This window comes from Saccostrea echinata, unplaced genomic scaffold (genome assembly GCF_033153115.1).
Source record: "Saccostrea echinata isolate AGI-Se365-2 ecotype Australia unplaced genomic scaffold, CSIRO_AGI_Sech_v1 ptg000046l, whole genome shotgun sequence".
Taxonomy (NCBI): Eukaryota; Metazoa; Mollusca; class Bivalvia; order Ostreida; family Ostreidae; genus Saccostrea; species Saccostrea echinata.
This window is the reverse complement of record NW_026889795.1, coordinates 6331945-6353728: the sequence shown is the minus strand read 5'-3', so window position 1 is coordinate 6353728 and position 21784 is coordinate 6331945. Positions and strand designations below refer to the sequence as shown.

Genomic DNA, 21784 nt, shown 5'->3' with positions numbered 1-21784 from the left:
TTAAATTTAACGTCGAGTTAACGCAAAGTTAACGGCCAGTTAAATTTAACTAAAGTTCGTGCAACCGGATCCTGAACTTATAGTTTTACAAAAGTTATATATCAAGCACAAATAACTGTGAATAATAGATAAAAGAAGGTAACATTCATCATCAAAGGAAAAATATCCATTAAGTACCTCGAGGAGGGAAAAGAATCTCTAATTGAGGTGGCTTGAATAGGTACTGTCCTCTTCTCATGTCTGTTTCATTATCTTTCAGAGTCTTTTCTAGATTCTCTTTGGGGAAGAATTTATCAAAGCAGATTCTAACTGCATCAGTTCCAACTTGCAATAACTTCAGAATCTTTGCAAAATTATCTAAATCAGAAAAAAAGTGTTTGAAGATATGGAATGTATTGTTAGAGATACATATACTTAAAGGGCTTTTATCACGTATTTAAATTTCTTAAAAATGAAACACTATTTTATTCTTGAAACATATAATTATCGTTTAATTATGAAATAATGTTGAAAACAGCCGTAATTAAACGATAAAACGCCCGTAAGATAGGGTCCTCGAAGTAAAAATCTCCACTAATTAGATAGGGGTCACGTGGTACTGAAACGTCATAGGTGTCAATGGTCAATAGAACTAGTAAAGCTTATCGTAAGAAAAAATATATGGAATAGATTTTTACGCTAAATAAATAGAATACACAGTATGGCCGGTTGAAATTTTGACATAGACTATATTCTTTTGGTTATCTACGGTCAATCTTTTAGGTATGAACGTCTAGCAGAGAGAAATAACCCGAAAATATGCCGAAGCCGTTGACAACTCGGAACTTCAACTAAATAGAACGAATTACTAAAGTTTAACTTCGTAAACATTTATAAATATGGGAATTTTAAATTCTCCTTCATTATTATTTAAATTAATTATAGATAGATAAAACCTGTATATCTTCTATCTGTTCTAGCAGTGAATATCATGTACTAGAAATGACACTTCTTCAATGGCGCCGTACGCCATTACGAAGCTCACAACATTCCTACTAGATTCTGTGCGACTCTTAAAAAATGCGTGTTTGTCATTTATTATTTTTTATAAAAGTGTCTTTCCTTAAAATATTTTATAGGACAGAAAAAAAAAATCGTGATCGATCGGGCATAAACGACTGTTCTGAATGGATATAACCGCCATCGCATTTGCAGAGAAAACCCCCCCCCCTTTTCATCTCTCGACCAAGTCCAGAAAATGTGGGGAAAAATTCTTCCTAAAACCTTTCTTGTGCATATTTGTGCACCATAAAGCCATAAATTATACCTTACAAGTTGTCAATTATTCAATTATCACTTAATTATTTTCTAACAGGTTTAATAGACACAACAGATGAGCCCTTTTTATACAAAATAAGTACTTCGCTAGACCAGGATTGACATCTATGACGTCAGAGCAATGGCGCGTAACATCGGCGATCAAAATATGCATATTGAGAAATTCAAACTTTGAATCGCTGAAACATCAAAAATATTAATTTTCTAACAATGATTTTTAAATATATGATTTTAATAGCATGTAAACTTTGTCAAATCAAAAAAAAAAATTGAAACGTGATAAAAACCCTTTAAACGACAATTTAAGAAATCATTAAATTATTCTTTTTTCAAATATATCCAATGAAAAGATGTAAAAGTGTAAGCAGAGGAGATTCACTTCTGTATAGATACATAAGAAATCGGCACTGTTCAATGCACTGCAAGTAAATAGAGAGGTTTAGATACACATAATGCAACAAACTTGTATTGATGGACTCATCAATTACTTTTTTTTTTCTTTGACACGTGATGTCAAATTTCAATATGAATAAAGACGCATAGGACGCTTAATACTTTGTCTACAATTACAGCATAAAAGAGTAAGGTTATTGATTAAAATTCTTTATTTTTTGTTTTATATCATCAATTTTATTTAATGATACAACAAGATTATCGTAACAACTTGCCAGAAAATGAAATTGCAATAGTCTAATTACATATTGCAAGTAAAATTATACCAAGAGCATTTTTATTTCACCGAGGGGACTCCCTTAAAGGGTTTTTATCACGTCTCAAAATTTTTTGATATGACAAAGTTTACATGCTATTAAAGTCATATATTTAAAAATCTTTGCTAGAAAATTGATATTTTTGATGTTTCAGCGATTCAAAGTTTGAATTTCTCAATATGCATATTTTGATCGCCGATGTTACGCGCCATTGCTCTGACGTCATAGGTGTCAATCCTGGTCAAGCGTAGTACTTATTGTGTATACAAAAGGGCTCATTTGTTGTGTCTATTAAACCTGTTAAAAATAATTAAGTAATAATTGGATAATTGACAGCTAGTAAAGTATAATTTATGGCTTTAGGATCCACAAATGTGCACAAGAAAGGTTTTAGGAAGATATTTTTTCCACATTTCCTGGACTTGCTCGAGAGATGAAAGGGGGGTCTTTTTCTGCAAATGCGATGGCGTTTATCTCCATTCAAAACAATCGTTTTTGCCCGATCGATCACGATTTTTTTTTCTGTCCTATAAAATATTTTAAGGAAAGATACCTTTAAAAAAAAATAATAAATGACAAACACTCATTTTTTGAAAGTCGCACAGAATTTAGTAGGAATGTTGTGAACTTCGTAATGGCGTACGGCGGCATTGAAGAAGTGTCATTTCTAGTACATGATATTCACTGCTAGAACAGATAGAAGATATACAGGATTCATTTATATATAATTAATCAAAATAATAATGAAGGAGAATTTAAAATTCCCATATTTATAAATGTTTACGAAGTAAACTTCGGTAATTCGATCTATTTAGTAGAGGTCCAGAGTTGTCAACGGCTTCGTCTTCGGTGACCTCTCTCCAATTGTCGACATTTTTTCTGGTTATTTCTCTCTGCTAGACGTTCATACCTAAAAGATTGACCGTCCATAACCAAAAGAATATAGTCGATGTCAAAATTTCAACTGGCCATATTGTGTATTCTATAAATTTAGCGTAAAAATCTATTCAATATATTTTTTCTTACGATAAGCTTTACGAGTTCTATTGACCATTTACACCTATGACGTTTCAGTACCACGTGACCCCTATCTAATTAGTGGAGATTTTTACTTCGAGGACCCTATCTTACGGGCGTTTTATCGTCTAATTACGGCCTTTTTCAACATTATTTCATAATTAAACGATAATTATATGTTTCAAGAATATGATAGTGTTTCATTTTAAAGAAATTTAGATACGTGATAAAAACCCTTTAAAGGAATATTCAACCATGCCACCTATTGATGATCGAACATACTCTATATTAGAAGAAAGCATACTGGAAATAATTTTCCCAGAAAAATGACTTGGTTATGTTATAGACTCTACCCACCTTTACACCTCTGCTTTCTATATATTTATATTTTTGCAAATGAATACATCCTGTTAAAATAAGTCCATCCAAGAAGCAAAACTTCATACACAGTAGATCAAGTATGAATTCATCGTATATTTTTTAAGATATTTTTTTCTTTTTATATTCTTGAAACATTAAAGATCATTATCACAGATTTCTAAGGATTAAACATTTTATTTTCTTTATTATAATCTTATTAATCATATCTTTAACCAACCTAGAGGGCAAAATATATTTCGTTTTATCAATTTCCTTACATATTTAGTTCAGCAAAGGTCCTTTTAGACACAATTTACGTCTCTACATTTCCAGACGAGAAAAAAAAACAATTCTTCCTCCACGCTTACATACTTCTGATCATAAAGCAGTAATAAATCCTTCCATAAAGTTGACAATTTCATCAATTGCCTGAAGTTGATTTTTTTTTCATTTTTAACTTTTGAGGAGGATATTTTGCTTTATCGTTGTGTGGATTTTTCATTTTAACCCTTCCTCCCCTTTTTGACCCATTCATCTCAGACAGTATACCATAAATGCTTTCTTCCGGGATTAACATACCTCTACCCCTACTCCATCGAACCCAACCGATTTGATGAAATTGAAATGCTTTAATTTCTACTTTGTTGTGATTGTAAAATATTTTTGGGGCATTTTTATGGCCAACCCTCCTTTAAAAAGTGGTGTTACAAGCCTGAAAAACTTTGTACTTTGGAGATACGAAATGCTGTGCGAGTTTAAAAAATTGAAATAGTAGATTATTTATTATACATAATATCTCTAGTTTTCGGTATTAATTTATAGTCTCTACTTTTCATTTGAAATTACACATAAAACGTTTTACTATGAATCTGCCACTTCTAAATAAAGTTTGCATGTGTCTGTGCATTTGACTAAAATACAATATTTACGAGGACGTCAAATATTATTTGCACAAAAAAGTTTTGCATACAAGACTTGTAAATAAAGCTCTCTTATTTGTGTAAAGTCAAGCATAATACGTGAAATAAACAGAGAATTTGACCAGAAAATTTGGTTAATACCTTTGGGATGTGACTCACTGTCTCCAACACTCTCTGATGATGAACCTTTTATTATGGTACCTTTAGCTTCAGACGACTCAATTTCATTGTCATGTACCTTCAACATGTAAATTTTGAAACTAAACTAAAACTCTGTGAGTCTGTTTATCATGAACAGTATTTCTTTTAAAAAAAATAACATAATTATACATAAATATTACAACTACATAACAGTAAAACAATATAGAACAGGTGCCTAATTACCAAGTCACATATCTATATCTTACAATACAAATAAATGTTTCAGTGAACTTGGTGAAATGGTCAATTGCTGCTCAAGACTTGAAGTCTTCTTAGTGAGAAAGTACATACACAAAAAATTATTGCCATGATATGACCCGTGCTGCTTTAAAAAAAAAAAAAACTAGGTCATCCCCATTGTCTCTCCCAACTTATATTGGCGTCTTCGTGATAAAATAGTTTTTTTTTTCAAGTCATTCCTTTATACACCTATGGAAATTATTCATCATACTTTTCCAAATCCCTATATCTTAGGGCATAACTCTTTTCTATATTTTTCTGTGTACAACTTTATCCTCTTTTCCCCTCAAATTTATGGACCATGATTTGAAACATTCCTTCTAAAATCATTCGGAAGGATGCACTTTTTGAGTTCATGAGGTTAGATTGAAATGGGGCTAGTAAAATTCAATCAGCATACATCTAGCCAAACCAAACAACAGATAAGATTTCATCCACAATCAGCATCTTTAACAGAACAATATATTCCTGTAAAATTTACTTTTTTTCTCTTCTAAAGAGAACCATTACAATAAATACCTGTATCCAATATTTCGTGACATCCTTTGAGTTGATGATGTGCTTTCTTTCTATTGGACAGGAAGGACACTGAAATGTTGGTTTTGAAAATTCTGATTCGTTGATCACAGAACTTTCTTGGTTATCACAAAATCCTGTAGCTTTGCATTTGAAGCCAAGCGTAAATTTAAAGTCAGTTTGGAACGTTCTTGAAAGAACATTTAGTATACTGTCAATTTTTTCCTTTACTTCGTGGCATTTTGATATCTCAACTTCGCCTTCAATAACAAACACCTGTAGCTGAATTTCTCTCGGAGTCATTCCAAGTAATATGTTATGATCCTTAAACAAAAAAACAGCTGCTGTCTGGAATATACATAGTCTGTCTCTCTCTGTAACAATTTCCCAAGGATTTTGCATGCATTTAGCTACAAGGCGCTGGAAAATTCCAGCAGGAAGAACATCAAACACGTAGCAAAGGATGGATGAGGCAGGGTATGAAGTAAAGAGATTTGCAGGAAATGGCATTTTGTTCATACAGGGAACATACCATTTTTTGTCATCCAATTTCGCTAATAATCCTAGCTTCTCCATGTATAGCATGACCTCTGTTTTGTGTTCAATGTAAGCATTTCTCTTCATTTCCCAAATAGCTAATAGCAAAGTGTCATTCAATTCTCCAGTTTTATCAAATTTTTTCCATTCTGATGCAAACCTACACAAATCCTTCTCTGCATGGTTTTTATCTGTTATTACATTTTTAAATGAATCTGCAAACCACTGCACATCAAGAATGATTACTTCATTGAGGAGATTTTGGTTGAAGTATAAAATTTCTCTGATGTCATGAAAAAACTGCAGCATAACATTAATATCATCAACTGTTTGGAGCTTTATTCCCTGTGGCAATGCATCATTGAAAGCCAGAAACATTTCTTTCTTCATTATCCTCTGGGATTTCTTTTCCTGGAAAAAATTTTCAAACATAACCCATGAGCGTGGAAGTTGTTCTCCCCAGTGATTTAGATTTTGCACAACATCAACTATTGACAGCTTAATTTGCTCAATGCTTTCATTGTCATGGAACCCAACTGCAAACTGTCTATCCTCATGAAGATTTTTGTGCAAAGACTTGTCCTTCATTTCAAGAGCGTCCCATATTTCATGGAAAAAAGTCATTTTCTCCTAGAAATAAAATTTTGATTATAATTTATTCTTTTCAGCATGTACATGTATATTAAGAAATTAAACAATGAATGATAAAAATGCTATGGAATGAATCATTACTTTATTTCTTAAAGACAGCATGCACACGTTTAATTTATTCAAACTAACATACTCCAAATTTATAATCATCAAAATACATCAACTGTGTACAACTGTAGAATCGGAAAATTATGATAATAAATATCAGATGCCTAGAGACCACAGCTCACCAGATTCACATAGCTAGGTCCAATTCAGACAATGCATAATGCAACAAGGCCTATATTCCATTACCCCAACCTAAGCTCAATGCCACATATATATTCTATATCAACAAATGCAAACATTAATCAAATAGGAAGATATTTACGAGCAGTTACCATTCTCAAAAGTCCAAGTTTACCAAACATACTGCAAAGTTAACATTCTTTTTTTAAGTGTGGTCATAATTCCACGAAATCACAATTTCTGTTCAGTCTGCGGGTAAAAAAATTATGCGTATTCCTGGGATTTCCCTATTTTTGGTCTTAAATGCACTTAAGTACATTGTGACAAATTTCCGCAGAAAATTTCTGATCGCGCATTATTGCAATTTATATACTAAACAGATAGAGATCATGAAATTTACAATGTTCCTTTCCCTTCACCTACAGGTTTTATTTACCATATTGGTTGAAATTGTTTCAATATCTGGAGAATTTAAGCTGCAAATGTTCAAAGATTTAAGGACTACGCATGAGGACAAATAAATACATATAAAACTAAGTCAAACAAGAAGTCTGTGAGCCAATGCTCACTAGTAATAACCCTGCTCTGATGTGAATATACGCTCTCATGAATCCCACCATATGGCATGCCTAAACAAATAGTGTGCTAAAATTTCAAGCATCAGGAATGAGTAGTTGCTGAGAAAACTGTGACAGAAATTTAGTACGGACAGATGCACGGATAAACAGGAAGTTAACATTGGATTTGATAAAAAAAAAAAATCCCTTCATAGAGCATGTCTTAACAAAGAGTGTGCTAAAAATTTCATGAACTGCAATGACGAGTTGCTGAGAAAACTGTGACGAAAATTTGGTACGGACAGACGAACGGCAAAACAGGAAGTTGACATCAGATCTGAACAAAAATGAATTCCACCATATGGCATGAAAAACAGAAGAATGTGCGAAAATTTCAAGCACATGCAACGAATAGTTGCTGTGAAAACTCCGACGAAAATTTGGTACGGACAGACGCATGGAAAAACAGGAAGTTGACATCAGATTTGTATAAAAATAAATCCCACCATATGGCATGCCTAGACAAAGAGTGTGCTAAAATTTCAAGCATCAGCAATGAGTAGTTGCTGAGAAAACTGCAATAAAAAATTGGGTATGGACAGACACACAGATAAACAGAAAGTTGACATCGGATTTGTACAAAAATGAATCCCACCATATGGCATGCCTAGATAAGGGGTGTGTTAAAATTCCAAGCATCTGCAATGAGTAGCTGCTAAGAAAACTGCGACGAAAATTTGTTATGGACAGACACACGAATACATAGACACACGGAAGCACAGACAGCTAGACACACAAGGGTAAAACAGTTTACCCCCTCTACTTCGGAGCGGGGGTATAATGATCTATTTATAAAAAAAGTCATAACGAAAACAAGATTCTATGTCGTAATTCATAAGAACATTTCGTCGCCCGCGTGGCGCAGTGGTTAGAGCGTCTGCTCTAGAGTCGCGAAGTAAGGAGGTGATCCTTACGTCGCGGGTTCGAATCCCACTTTGGGACGTGGAGGCCGGTCCTTCGGATGAGACCGTATAAACCGAGGTCCTGTGTCGCAGTAGGTGCTGGCACGAAAAAGATCCCTCACTGCTCAATGGCCGTAAGTGCCGAGTATAGGACAACATTTGCAGCTCTCCATCGGCAAATGGTGACGTCTCCATATGAGTGAAAAATTCTCGAGAGGGACGTTAAACAACATACAAACAAACAAAAATAAAAACATTTCAAGACAATTATGTATAAGAACATGGATTTACTGTTATATTTTTCTAATTATCAATAATCTATTAAGCATTGGCTTTTTTGGTACTTTGAGTATTTTCAGTAACAGCACCTTAACTATGCATCAGTTGATATTGTTTGAAATCCACTCGCAGCTTTTAGTGTAAAATGGCCACCATTTTTTTTTCTTTTATGCAATTAACATTGTATCAGTGTTTTGTAACTTAATTAACTGTATACATATAACTTATTCAATTTTTTAAAAGTTATTATTCATTTGGATGCATTTTCAAGAGAAATTCGTAAGTACTCCTCTTCTCTTTTGGGGATGCATCAAATGACATCTTTGGTTACATTAAATTCTTTTAATTTCTGGTAGGATGATCCCTATATAGCTTTTGAGTTTTGTTTGATGCCATTAATAAAGAAAGTTTTGTTTTAGATAAAATAGAGTGTAAGTATCAGATATATAAAAGCATAGATTTTCACATCATCTGGAATCTATTAGTTACAGGGTTCGACACTAACATTTTTAGGCTTTAGTCCGGCCGGACTAGTGCTTCTTTACTTTTACTAGTCCGCACGCGATTTTACGAGTCTTTTTAAAAAAAAAAATCAATGTTTTGTAAGGGTTATTTTAAAAATAAACATTACAATGTACTTTTTATACTTCTTTTAATAAACAAAGCATTAAATACGTGAAATGTTTTATTCCAAGATTCGTTGAAATCTCGCGATCAGGAACTACGATCTTATTCCCAATCTCGTTCGTGTTTTTGCTATACATTACATCTAAACGTCCGACATCTTTCTCTATGTGTCATACTAAATTATGATCGCTAATATGCTTAATTTCATACCAATCAGTCCTAAAATTAAGCACCGAATTGACTCGGAATTACCTAACTTCCCACCAAGAAGCTAGAATTAAGAAAGCTGAAAATACATGCGGGGCTTCCCAGTGAAAGTTGCCGAGAATCGAACATCGGTAATTTATTGATTTTTTTTTCCAGAAATTTTTATTAGTCTGACTAATTAGCCACAGATTTTATTTGTCCGAATGAAAATGTATTAGTCTGAGACTAACTGACTAACGATAATGTCGAATGGGTTAACAAGAGGCCCATGGGCCTTAACGGTCACCTGAGTACAGCAATTTAGAGGATCTATAAACTGAACAAGAGGCCCAAGGGCCTTAACGGTCACCTGAGTACAATACAACAATTAAGAGGATCCATAAACTGATAAATGAGGCTTTGTTGCCCAAAAGCAAGAAATATAGTATGATTAGCATCAACAAAATAATTGGTCTAGTATCTATCTGTCCCCCATTTATCACTATTACCATGCAGACTATTTAATGAAATGTCTATTTTTAACCCCATATTATTACTTCTCACATTGGCCTCTCTTGGCCTTTGAAGAACATTTAAAAAGATAAGTTATTTTTTTTCTCAATTTTATTCATCTATTATTTCCAAGTCTACCTGATCATTAAAACTGTGAAAGTACTTTTTGTATTTTACAATAAATATTGTTGCATAATTCTCGTATTCTATTAATCTTTCAAGTACATTGTTTACAGTGATTAATTATCAAAGTTGAATGGCAAAGTGGAATAACTTTGCTCAGCAGAATACAAGTTAATAGAGCACTGGCCAGGACCAGAACACTTGACTAAATGGTCCAGGTGTTCAAAATTCTGGTAAAAATACTTTTGCTTATTAAAACTTCTACTCTGTTTGCCTCGAATATGCACAGAAGCATAGAAGATTTTCAAAGAAATGCATTTTCACTATATTATTAAATAAAGCCCCACCCTTACACCAGAACATCTGACCCAGGGGACATGAAATCACAATTCTGGAAGAAGCACCCTGGCTTTATAACCAGTAGTAGAAAAATAATATTTTGAAAGAAATTATGCATTTTCAATATATAATCAATAGAGTCCCCCCCCCCTTCACCTAACCCCTGCCCCAGGGGCCATGAATTTGGAAGAGGCATTCCTCTTCATCATTACCATGCACTTTCTTTGTTTGAATAATATCAAGGAGTAGAGAAGAAGATTATGAAAGAATTTATGCATTTTCCCTATATAATCAATAGAGCCCCGCCTTAACACCAGAACCCTTGACCCAGGGGTCATGAAGTTCATAATTTTGGAAGAGGCAACCATGCTCATCATAACTCATCGTCACTATGCACTTAGTTTATTTAATACCCAGAAACATAGAAGAAGATTTTCAAAGAATTAATGCAATTTTACTATATATTCAATAGAGCCCCATCCTAACACTTAAACCCCTGACCCAGGAGCCATAAAATTAACAATTTCTGAAAAGGCCGCCATGCTTATCATAACTATTTTCTTATTTAGTTTATTTAATACCCAGGAGCAGAGAAGATTTTCAAGGAATTAATGCATTTTACTATATAATCAATAGAGCTCTGCCCTAACACCAGAACCCCTGAACCTGGGACCATGAATTTCACAATTTTGGAAGAGGCACTCTTGGTCAATATAACTACGTACTTAGTTACTTTATTTAATACCCAAGAGCAAAGAAGAAGATTTTCAAGGAATTAATGCAATATTACTATATAATCAATAGAGCCCAGCCCTTACACCTGAACCCCTGACCCAGGAGCCATAAAATTCACAATTTTGGAAGAGGCACTCTTACTCATCATAACTATATTCTTAGTTATTTTATTTAATATCCAGGAGCCGAGAAGAAGATTTTCAAAGAATTAATGCATTTTTACTATATAATCAATAGAGCCCCATCCTAACACCAGAACCGCTGACCCAGGGGCCATGAAATTCACAATTTTGGAAGAAGCACTCTTGCTCATCATAACTATGTGCTTAGTTACTTTATTTAATACCCAGGAGCAGAGAAGAAGATTTTCAAGGAATTGATGCATTTTCACTATATAATCAATAGAGCCCCACCCTAACACCAGAACACCTGACCCTGGGGCCATGAATTTCACAATTTTGGAAGAGGAAATATCTTGCTCATTATAACTATGTACTAAGTTATTTAATTTAATACCCAGGAGCATAGAAGAAGATTTTCAAAGAATTAATCCATTTTCACTATATAGTCAATAGAGCCCTGCCCTAACACCAGAGCCCTTGACCCTGTGGCCATGAAATTCACAATTTTGGAAGATGCACTCTTGCACATCATTACTTTATACTTAGTTACTTTATTTAATACCTAGGAGCAGAGAAGAAGATTTTCAAAGAAATAATGCACTTTCACTATATAATCTATATAGTCCCACCCTAACACCAGAACCCCTGACCCCGGGGCCATGAATTTCACAATTTTCATAGAGAACTCAATGCTTATTACATTCATGCTAATAATTTGACTTCTTGATGTTCATAAGTAAAGAAGAAGATTTTTAAAGATTGCATTAATTTTGATGGTTTTAGCCCCACCCCTCAGGCCCCAGGTGGGCAGAGACCATGAATTTCAAAATTTTTGTTCCCCCTCACCCATAGATGCTATATGCCAAATTTGGATGAAATTGGTTCAGTGGTTCCAGAGAAGAAGCTAAAATGGTTCAAAAATTTACGACCGATGGACGACGAACGAAGACAAGACAAAAACGGATAGCAATAGGTTACCCGAGTGACTCAGGTGACCTAACAAGAAATGTATAGCTAAGTTAAACAATTATTTAAGTGATAACTACTTTTTCCTCCAGGTAAATCAATTTCTATCATAGAGTCCTAAAAATTTTACCATTATTCTGATTAACCTCAGTATCACGAATCTGCATCAGTTGAGAAATTCCAGACTTCTGTAAAATACTATAAAAATCCAACATGTCTATATCCAATTCATTCATACATCTTTCAAATAAAGCAGAGTCCAGTTACTCAATCAAAACATCTGTATCCGATTTTCTTTTGGCGAACAAACCACTAACATAATCCTCCAAGTCAAGATATGTTCATGAGAATCATAAACATATGCATAAACTTTGAATTATACAAATCATTTTCTAAAGCATCAGAAAGTCAGTGCCTGACTTAAAAATGGTTATCAACTGTACAAATCTTGATATACAAGTAATTCCAGAAACTGGGACATGGTTCAACAGTGAAGTGAATTCAGAAGAATTCATTCCATCGAACTATAAGGTACACAGTCGGGATTGTAAAGAAGACACGCACGGGGGCATACTCATTGCAATCAAGCAATCCATAGTTACCAGGTTGTTCTATTGCTTTAGTTGGAAAATCCTGCGAGTAAACCAGTGCAAAGGTGAAACTCAACAGCAGGAAGTCAGCCTTAATATCAGCTGCCTGCAGACCTCCAAACAGGACCCATCAGGATTATACCTAAGCCATTATCAATGTCATCTCATCCATACGTTCAAATAATAAATCTTTCTATTTCCTCTTTGGTGCAGATTTCAGTCTCTTGGACATTGATTGGAAAACAGGAACTACTATCAGCCTTAATGTTCTGAGACAGGTGAAGGAAGTATACCTGAACAAACAATATGAAGTAGACATAGAACAGGTGATCTGCTTCCTTGCTAGAGGTTCCGGGACACTAAACCTCTTCTTTTCATCCGATCCTTCAATCATTGACAAATGTAAAGTTCTCTATATGTTAGAAAAAGTCACCATGAAAAAGTAATGATAGATCATTCTCTTGAAACATTCTATGAACACACACATAAATATTATCATTGGTAAATACCTATATAAACACACTATGTAAACACGTAGATATGGCTGTTGGTAACATCATGGACAAAACCTAATCTGAGACAGTGAATGACATCTAGTCTTAATTTAAAGGCTTAATTACTACCACCGTGGACGTTAGACAATCACATTCCATCCAAGTTTAGCAGAAACCATCATTCCAATCCCTGGACAACCACAAAAGTGAGACGCCTACTGCAGATGCACCAGAAAGCCTTGTACATGACACACAACAGTTCTAAGGAGCAAGCCAGATACCGTCACATGAAGGCAACAGCCCAGTGCGAAATAATTAGAGCCCATGATGAATAGATAGACGAAAGGATGTTTGAGGAACTACAGAAAAACAGCAAGCATTTCCGACCATACCTAAAGAGAAAAGAAACCGACAGAACGCTCAAGGAGTTTCCCATCCAAAATCCTGATACTGAATCAACAAGTCCACTTAGTGTATACAAGATAAAACAAATATGCCAGACAAAAGCCCAAGCCCTTTCCCTGACATGCTTCCGATTCGTGTTAGCATCAATGAGGCCAGAAGCTTTTGAGGAACATATCAACCCCTCTACAGTTATGGGTTCAGATGTTTTTAAACATATATTTTAACTGTACTTGTCACCTGTGAGGTTTTATCCCAACAATAAACTTAGCATTTAAAAAAAATTCAAAATGAAGAAAAAAAATACCTCTTCTATTTTTCCCTCACTATGTGTACCAATGAGGAGAACAGGGGCCTTATCACTGCTGTATTGGTGAATGGATTTCATCCAGAATTCCAGATAATCTGAATTAAAAAAGTGCAATTTGCTTATTACTATATGTATTAGTCTTATATACTTCTTTATAGTGTTGTCAACGAGTACCCGGTTAACCGGATAAGCATCGAATGATGCAAGTATCGATTAGTAAAACTGTTACTCGGTTACTCGGATATGTAAAATTTTACATGTTAACATGTTTAAATCAGCAGGAAAAATGTAACTTTGTTTTAAAATTTCTTTAGTTTATTAACACTTATTTAACGATAGACTCTACCTAGTGTTTTACAAATACGATCAATTTGTTTTGATAAGTATTTCACAGTTTATCTAATTGGTGGCTTTCATTGCCATGTGGTATAAGTTTTGAAGGCTTGTGTTAATTATAATTACTTCAAACAAATCTGCGCTAGCCTGTAGTACAAGATTAAAGAGGACGCCGCCATATGCATCAAAATAATTTTAAATAAAATGAATGAATTTAAATCCGTTTCTTTGTTTGTTTATTCCTTTAGCCATATAGCTTATCAGATTACATACTCATTAGACAATTACAAAATACAAAATGGACATACATAAAATATTTACATACACTTGTTTTAACATAATATTATTTGTGTACAATATTTCCAACCAAATATTTAAAAAAAAATCCTTAGTTTACAGATGTGAATCTCTAAGTGCTTCTGCTTTCTGTAGAAATTTCCCTATATTATTTAGTTCACTAAGTAAGGTGTTTTAAAATATTCGAAATGGATTTAACATATACGGATGGGACACCAAATATGCTAAAATACCTAATATTAAAATTTAACTCTGAAACAAGCGATATATTAAAAACGACATCCTGCAAAACAGCAGACTATTATGGGATGTTCGAGAAGAAATATTAAGAAGATATTTAATACTGTGAATTTGTAATTAAGAATAAAGTTCATAAGCAGTTCATTTGTGTTTTATATATACCGGTATACAAAAGATAGATTTACATAGAAATGGCAACTACGTTGCATATTATACAAAAAGTATTTTAGATATAACACTGAATATATACCACGAAAAAGGATGATTTGAGATCTAAAGAAAAACCACCCGAGTAACTGGTTACTTGATTGGAAAAATAAGCGAGTAACCAGTTACTAACTAAACATCGTCCGATTTGACAACACAACTTCTTTAAGATCGTTTAGATTGATTGATTGTATGTTGTTTTACATTCCATTAGATAATTTTTCTTTCATATAGAGTCGTCACCATATAGTGGTGAAGGGCTTCAAATTTAGACCTATATGCAAGGAACTCAGGGTCATTTAGCAGTGAGGAAACTCTATCGTGCCTGATGGTTATAACAAAATGACCCCCTTCCCTGCACAATATTAATGTAATAAAATCAAACCATGTAACAAATTAATCTAAATTATAAACAATGAAATGTACAACAAGCTACGATAAAAAAAAACACCATCTTTCTCCAGATCTTGGATTCATGTAATATATCCTATGACTTTAATTTAATTATGTAGGACAAAGTTTCAAAACAAAAAAAAAATACTGTCACTATCAAAGTAAATTTCAACTCAATCGTCTAGTAACGAAGACAACATCAATCAACAAAATCCCATACATAAAATTATTGCCTTTGAACTTAGTTCAAGAGTATTCTAAGCTTTATTCAAATCAAAATTTTCAGAATAGTAGTATTTTGAAAGAAATGTTTCCTGACACATAGACGAACAAACATGGAGATGGATACTTTTCCATCACATAAGCCCATCTTAGTAGTCTTTTAATCATTAAATATTAATTCACACAATGAAAAGGCAACTATATTTTAAACTACAGTTTCATAAATATTTATATTTGAGTCCTTTATTCTCTTGTTTTGAATGTCTATATGAATTAAGTAGATGATTTCAAAATCACATACTGCATTTAATATGCTTTTGAAACTAGGCAACCAAACCCAAATCATGTAAGAGTAACAAACCTCTGTGTGTCCATCTTTCATAAATAGAGCCTTTTTGGCAACATACTTCTTCTCCGACCAGATCATCAAACTTTTTCTCCATATTGAGCACCAGAATGAAGAATGCCCGTGGACTCAGAAAAATCTGGTGTGAGGCATAATAAGCACATTGTCCCGCAAAGTCGACCATTGTGATTTTTTTCCCTGGATCATCTGAAATATCTTTGGAAACTCGTAATATTCCTGAAACGTCTGAGTTCTTCAGAACATTTTGACTTTCTTCAACCATTTCCTTTTCTTTTTCCACAAAAGCAGCAGCTTCATTTCCTTTAAGTGAGTCTGTTTCTGTATTCAAGTTCTCGTGTGACACAGCTCCATCACTAACGGATTCTTTATCAACGGCTTTACTGGTAGTATCTCTCTGATCCCTTAGTGGCTGTTTAATAGACAGTTTTTCCAGGTCACCAGATAAGATGGGATTTTCTGGAATATTCTTAACATGTAGACTTGTGTCATCAATTTTAACCTTAAAGCGTTGTTTTTGGTTTGATGAGTATACTGCAAAAGAAACAAGCTTAACAATAAATAATTTTTACAAGTAAAATCATGAAGTTTATTTTTGTGGTTTGAAACATGCCGTTTCAATTCCTCAGCTTAATTTTATTTTAGCAAGTGTAACGTTATTCCTCAGAATAAGAACTTCTGTAATCTTTCTTTCAAACATGGAAAGAGGGTATGCTTTTTAAATACCTAAATTTACTTAGCATTGCTAAATTGTCCCCACTCAAATTCACATATCTAGAGAAGTAGTGGGAGAAGTGTGTAAATTGCAGAGTTTTTAACTTTACATATTAAAGTAACAAATAATAGACCTTGGAATCCCCTAGAAAATGCAGATCCATACATACATACATATGAAGTTTAAGAAGTGAAGAAATCAGATCATCCCACCCACCCACCCCCACCCCACCATCCAAATGTGTTTTTCAAATTTGGCAGAGCACTTCTTTTTCGCTTGTAAACAAATTTCTAAGTTGGATTTTTTTCTTGAGTGGGGTGCATTCCTATGGAAAAACTAGGATCCCTGCGTGCCTGGCAACACAAAATGTGACAATAAAAAATGGTGGACTTAAAATACTTTTTGATTGATTGGTTGAGTATATTTGTTGCATTACGTCCCTTGCGAGAATTTTTCACTCACATGAGACGTCACCATATACTGTTGAACGGCAACACATTTAGACCTTTTCTCGGCACTCAGGGTCATTCAGCAGTGAGGGTTCTTTAGCGTGCTAACGCCTACAGTGACACCGTACCTCAGTTTTTAAGCCAAAAGACCTTTGACTTTCATTTCTAGTTCCAGGTGCTTGACAAAGGAACATTCTCTCCCTTTGTTAATGTCTTAGGTTTGACGTCGAGCCAGGAACGAGAATTGAAACCCCGGTACCTTTTAATCATGAAGGGAAAACCCTACACATAGGCTACCGTCAATGGTTATACTTTTTCAACAAAACTGGTGAACTATTCTAGCTCTATCATAAGTTCAAGTGCCCTAACAAGAGGCCCAAGGGCCTTGAATCGCTCTTCTGATAAACTGTACAACCTATCACTCCTTTTTGAAGCCTCTAAGTATACTGCATATTTAGATAAAGCCTTGAAATTCCAAAGGTAGGTCATCATGAGCTACATTTCAGAAGAAACACTCTGAGAACTCAAGATGATTCTAAGCCAATTAGTACCTGAGAGTAGGTCATGGTGACCTACTTATTACTTGTCATTCTCTGAGGACCCGAAATGCATCAACTAAATTTGATGATTCTAAGCCAATTAATACCTAAAATATTTTTTTTAAATTATAACCATAAAATTTCAAAAAGGAGATCACAGTGACCTACTTTTCAGATGACATACTTTGAGGACCCAAGATGCATCAACTGAAACGTTTGATGATTCTATGCCAAATAGTGCCCGAAAATATTATACAGCCATAAAATTCAAAAGTAGTTGAAGGTGACCTACTTTTCAGTTGTCATTTTTCAAGGACCCAAAATGCATCAATTTACAAAGTTTTACGATCATAGATGTCAAAATGTCCAAATTATGCCTCTAAAACGCTTTGAAATCGATTGCCCACAAAGTTCAAAAAGTAGGTCACTGTGACCTACATTTTAATATATATGTTTTATGGCCCAAAGATGCGTCATCTTACAAGATTTAATGATTCTTAACTTCTCAGTATTCGAATTAATGACCTTAATTGTTTTGAAAATGATTAGCCATAAAATTCAAAAGTAGGTGAAGGTGACTTACTTTTTAGTTGACGTGCTTCGAAAACCCAAGATACATCAACTGACAAAATTTGATGATCGTAGACCTTAAATTGTTCAAAATATGCCTCTTAATTATTTTGAAAAAGAATGGCCGCAAAATTTTTAAAAAGGTCATCGTGACCTACTTTTGAGTCAACATGATATGAGGTCCTTAGCTGCATCAACTGATAAGATTTCATGACTCTAGTCCTTATAGTAAGCATAATATCAATATTTTAATAAAATGTAATTTTGGTCAACTTTGAAGTGACCTTGAGACCACGCCTTTTGCCCGAGGGAGATGCCTTGAACAATTTTTAATTTTCAACATATTCTCATCCGTTTGTGTAAGTTTGGTGATAATCTGCCCACTGGCTCTTGAGAAGAAGATTTATTAGCAACCAGTACTTTTGTTTCTATTTTCCTAATTATCTCCCCTTGTTTAAGGGTCACAACCCTAGTTTCAGTATAAAAGCGAGCCCTAGGCCAATGATACCCTGTGACAAATTTGACAATAATTGGCCAAGGGGTTCTTGAGTTATGCCCCATATTCTAAAAAGTTTACGCATACCGCACAAATGGTCATAGCATTAGCTCTTTGAGCCTTTGGCTCAGAAGAGCTAAAAATCATTAACACACGATACCTCTGATTGTGTTGTCGGTTACATCAAAAATGTCAGACTGCACGTCAACGCCTCTGGTCGATGTTACATTCTTCAGAATTTCTTTCAGGTTGGTGCCTTTCAGTCTTTCTAATAAAGTTGACTTTCCACTACCCGCACACCCTATAATCATACCAGAGGCATGGTACATCGTAGTTTCCCCTTTCTTCAGATTTTCAATGAAATTCTTTGCTGACTCCTCTCCTCTCATTAAAATCTGCATTGGTACACCAACTATAATAAAATAATAAACTCTCACAAGATTGTACCGATACTAGTTTGAACTTCAAATTTAAAGGCAAAAAGGTGCATCTGCACACCTGTAATATTTTTTCCAATCATTTCTCTTTATTGAACAAGATGTGTTTGTGAAAAACTGATGCCCCCGTATGGCAGCTTATGGCGAAGGTTAAAGTTTCTCAAATGCAAGTCAAAATCCAGGCAAAAAGATAAAAAAAAATGTTTGTACCCAGAGAAAGGTCATGTCTTGAGGAATATACCTGTGAAATTTGAAAGCCCTAGCTGCAATTGTTCAAAAGTTATGGCGAAGGTTAGTTTTTTAAAAGTAAGTAAAACGTAAAGGTCAAGGTCAAAATTGTTGGTATCGTAAGGAAGGTCATGTCACAAGGATTACATATATGAAGTATGAAAGCCCTAGCACCAACCATTCAAAAGTTATGGCAAAGGTTAAAGTTTTTGCGAAAGTAGGTCAAACTCCTGGGTCAAGGTCAAAGTGGTTGGTATCCAAAGGAAGGTCTTGTCACAAGGATTACATATGTGAAGTCTGAAAGCCCTGGCACCAACCATTTTAAAAGTTATGGCCAAGGTTAAAGTTTTTCAAAATTAGGTCAAACTCCTATGTCAGGTCAAAGGGTCAATGTGGTTGATATCCAAAGGAAGGTGATGTCACAAGGATTACATATGTGAAGTATGAAAGCCCTAGCATCAACCATTCAAAAGTTATAGCCAAGGTTAAAGTTTTTCAAAAGTAGGTCAAACTCCTAGGTCAAGGTCAAAGGGTGAAAGAAGTTGATATCCAAAGGAAGGTCTCGTCACAAGGAATACACATGTGAAGTTTGAAACCCCAAGCACCAACTGTTCAAAAGTTATGGCCAAGGTTAAAGTTTTTCAAAAGTGGGTCAAATTCCAAGGTCAAAGTCAAAAGCTCAAATATGATGGTACCCAAAGAAAGGTCTTGTCACAAGGAATACACATTTGAAATATGAAAGTCATAGCTCCAACCAATCAAAAGTTATGGGCAAGGTAAAAGTTGACAACAGAGAAACAGACATACATGACAAAAACAATATACCCCCGGGATCTTTTGATCCAGGGGCATAAAAATAATGAAACAGAGACTAGCAATGTGTTTCAGTAATTTTAAGAAAATTAAGGATTTTCAATATTCAATTATTCAGCATTTTTTTTTCTTACTATAATATGGAGAATTGTAGCATGTATAGAATTCATTTAATATGTATCTTGGTAGAGTCTATGTATTTACTAAATAAGAATATATATATATATATATATATATATATATATATATATATATATATATATATATATATATATATATATATATATATATATATATATATATACATATATATATAGAAATAAACTGATGGACATGATGGAATAGCAGTATCCTGGAATAATTGTTACTACATGTATTTATTTGCTATCGTGCTTTATAAAATACGCCTAATTCTACCACTGTGACATTTACTGCCGATATCAAAGAAATGCTGCAGACATTATTCTCCAATAAATCACGAACGTCATCAAAAAATTATCAGATCAGAAACACACATCAAACATGTACAGTTGATATGAATATTTGACTTTAGATTCTAATACTTATTTAGACCATTCGTTGTGTCATCTTCCGCAGTGTAAACAGTGTATTGCTGAAAGCAGCTGATAAATGTCGGTTTTTATAGCTAAAGGGGCTGTTCCAAGGAGCTCCTCACAACATTACACTCCTTGATTTTACCGATGATGCATATAAAATAGACAACTGATTTTGTCATTTCCTTTTCATAAAAATTAATCAATAAATGTTATTTACAAATTTATGAACAATTCAAGGATATTTTTTAATCCAACTATAGCTAAAATTATCTGCATTCCATTTCATTCGATACACAGGTTAACAAACAAATTGGCCCTCTGCTATTAAATGGAACAGCCTAATCGCGACATGGTGATCTAATTCATTTCTCTATAGAAGAAACATCCTCATATTTTAAAGCTGTTAATAGACTAGAAATAAAGTTCTTGTTGTCGTGAATGATGCAGGATAACCTCCTTTGTCTCGAAATATTGTTTGAAATATAAAAGCCACAGCTAACGCCTCAGCTATTTCAAACAATATTTCTCGACCTCGGAGGTTATCCGGCAACATTCACGAAAACACAAACTTTATTTCTTAAGTAAGAATTCTGTGTGATTTACACACCAATAACTCACATCAAACTTAAAAACATTCCTTAAATAGAAGTTTGGATAAAAATATTCCAATCCATGATTACCCCAATCATTTGATGAGGATGTTTGAGCAAAATTTTGAGTGTGCTAATTTACATACATTTACAGTTTCTACCCAATCTTTACTTAGGGTAAGTTAATAAAAGAGACACATACGGTTATTAAATACAGCCTCATGTATTGATGTATCCTGCCATGTTGGGTGTTTGAAAATTTCCTCTCCAAGCTTTTCAATCAATAGTTTTGTTTGTTGTGGAGATAACCAGCAAAAGACTTCATTTTCTTTCTTTGGATAAACCCATGACCTGCAGTACTGGAATATGTTTTCTTTTTCTGCCCAGTTTAGAAAAAAATCCACAAATTTCGGATCTTTTGCAAATTGA

General features: G+C 34.0%; 2 protein-coding genes across 2 annotated transcripts in view; both read right to left on the bottom strand.

Moving 5' to 3' along the window:
* LOC133201981 (uncharacterized) overlaps positions 1 to 21784 on the bottom strand; it is a 93104-nt gene that overhangs the window by 8691 nt on the left and 62629 nt on the right. Inside the window, exon 9 of the mRNA XM_061337767.1 lies at positions 178 to 357. Within this exon, the coding sequence (XP_061193751.1) occupies positions 178 to 357 (180 nt within the window). The remainder of the gene's footprint in view (positions 1 to 177; positions 358 to 21784) is intronic.
* On the bottom strand, positions 12873 to 21729 carry LOC133201922 (uncharacterized). Its single transcript, XM_061337710.1, has 5 exons — positions 21558 to 21729; positions 18891 to 19142; positions 15959 to 16495; positions 13900 to 13997; positions 12873 to 12989 (listed from the first exon to the last, which is right to left on the bottom strand). The coding sequence occupies exons 2-5, from the start codon at positions 19129 to 19131 to the stop codon at positions 12873 to 12875; spliced, it is 993 nt and encodes a 330-aa protein (XP_061193694.1). The 5' UTR covers positions 19132 to 19142; positions 21558 to 21729.

What these genes read in the sequence shown, in the direction of transcription:
- LOC133201922 (XM_061337710.1), bottom strand. Translation starts at nt 19,131, where the DNA reads ATGCAGATTTTAATGAGAGGAGAGGAGTCAGCAAAGAATTTCATTGAA. An exon ending in TGAAAGATGGACACACAGAG is followed by an intron (nt 13,998 to 15,958) that starts GTTTGTTACTCT and finishes TTTTTAATTCAG; the next exon opens with ATTATCTGGAATTCTGGATG. An exon ending in GTGAGGGAAAAATAGAAGAG is followed by an intron (nt 12,990 to 13,899) that starts GTATTTTTTTTC and finishes TTGTTTGTTCAG; the next exon opens with GTATACTTCCTTCACCTGTC.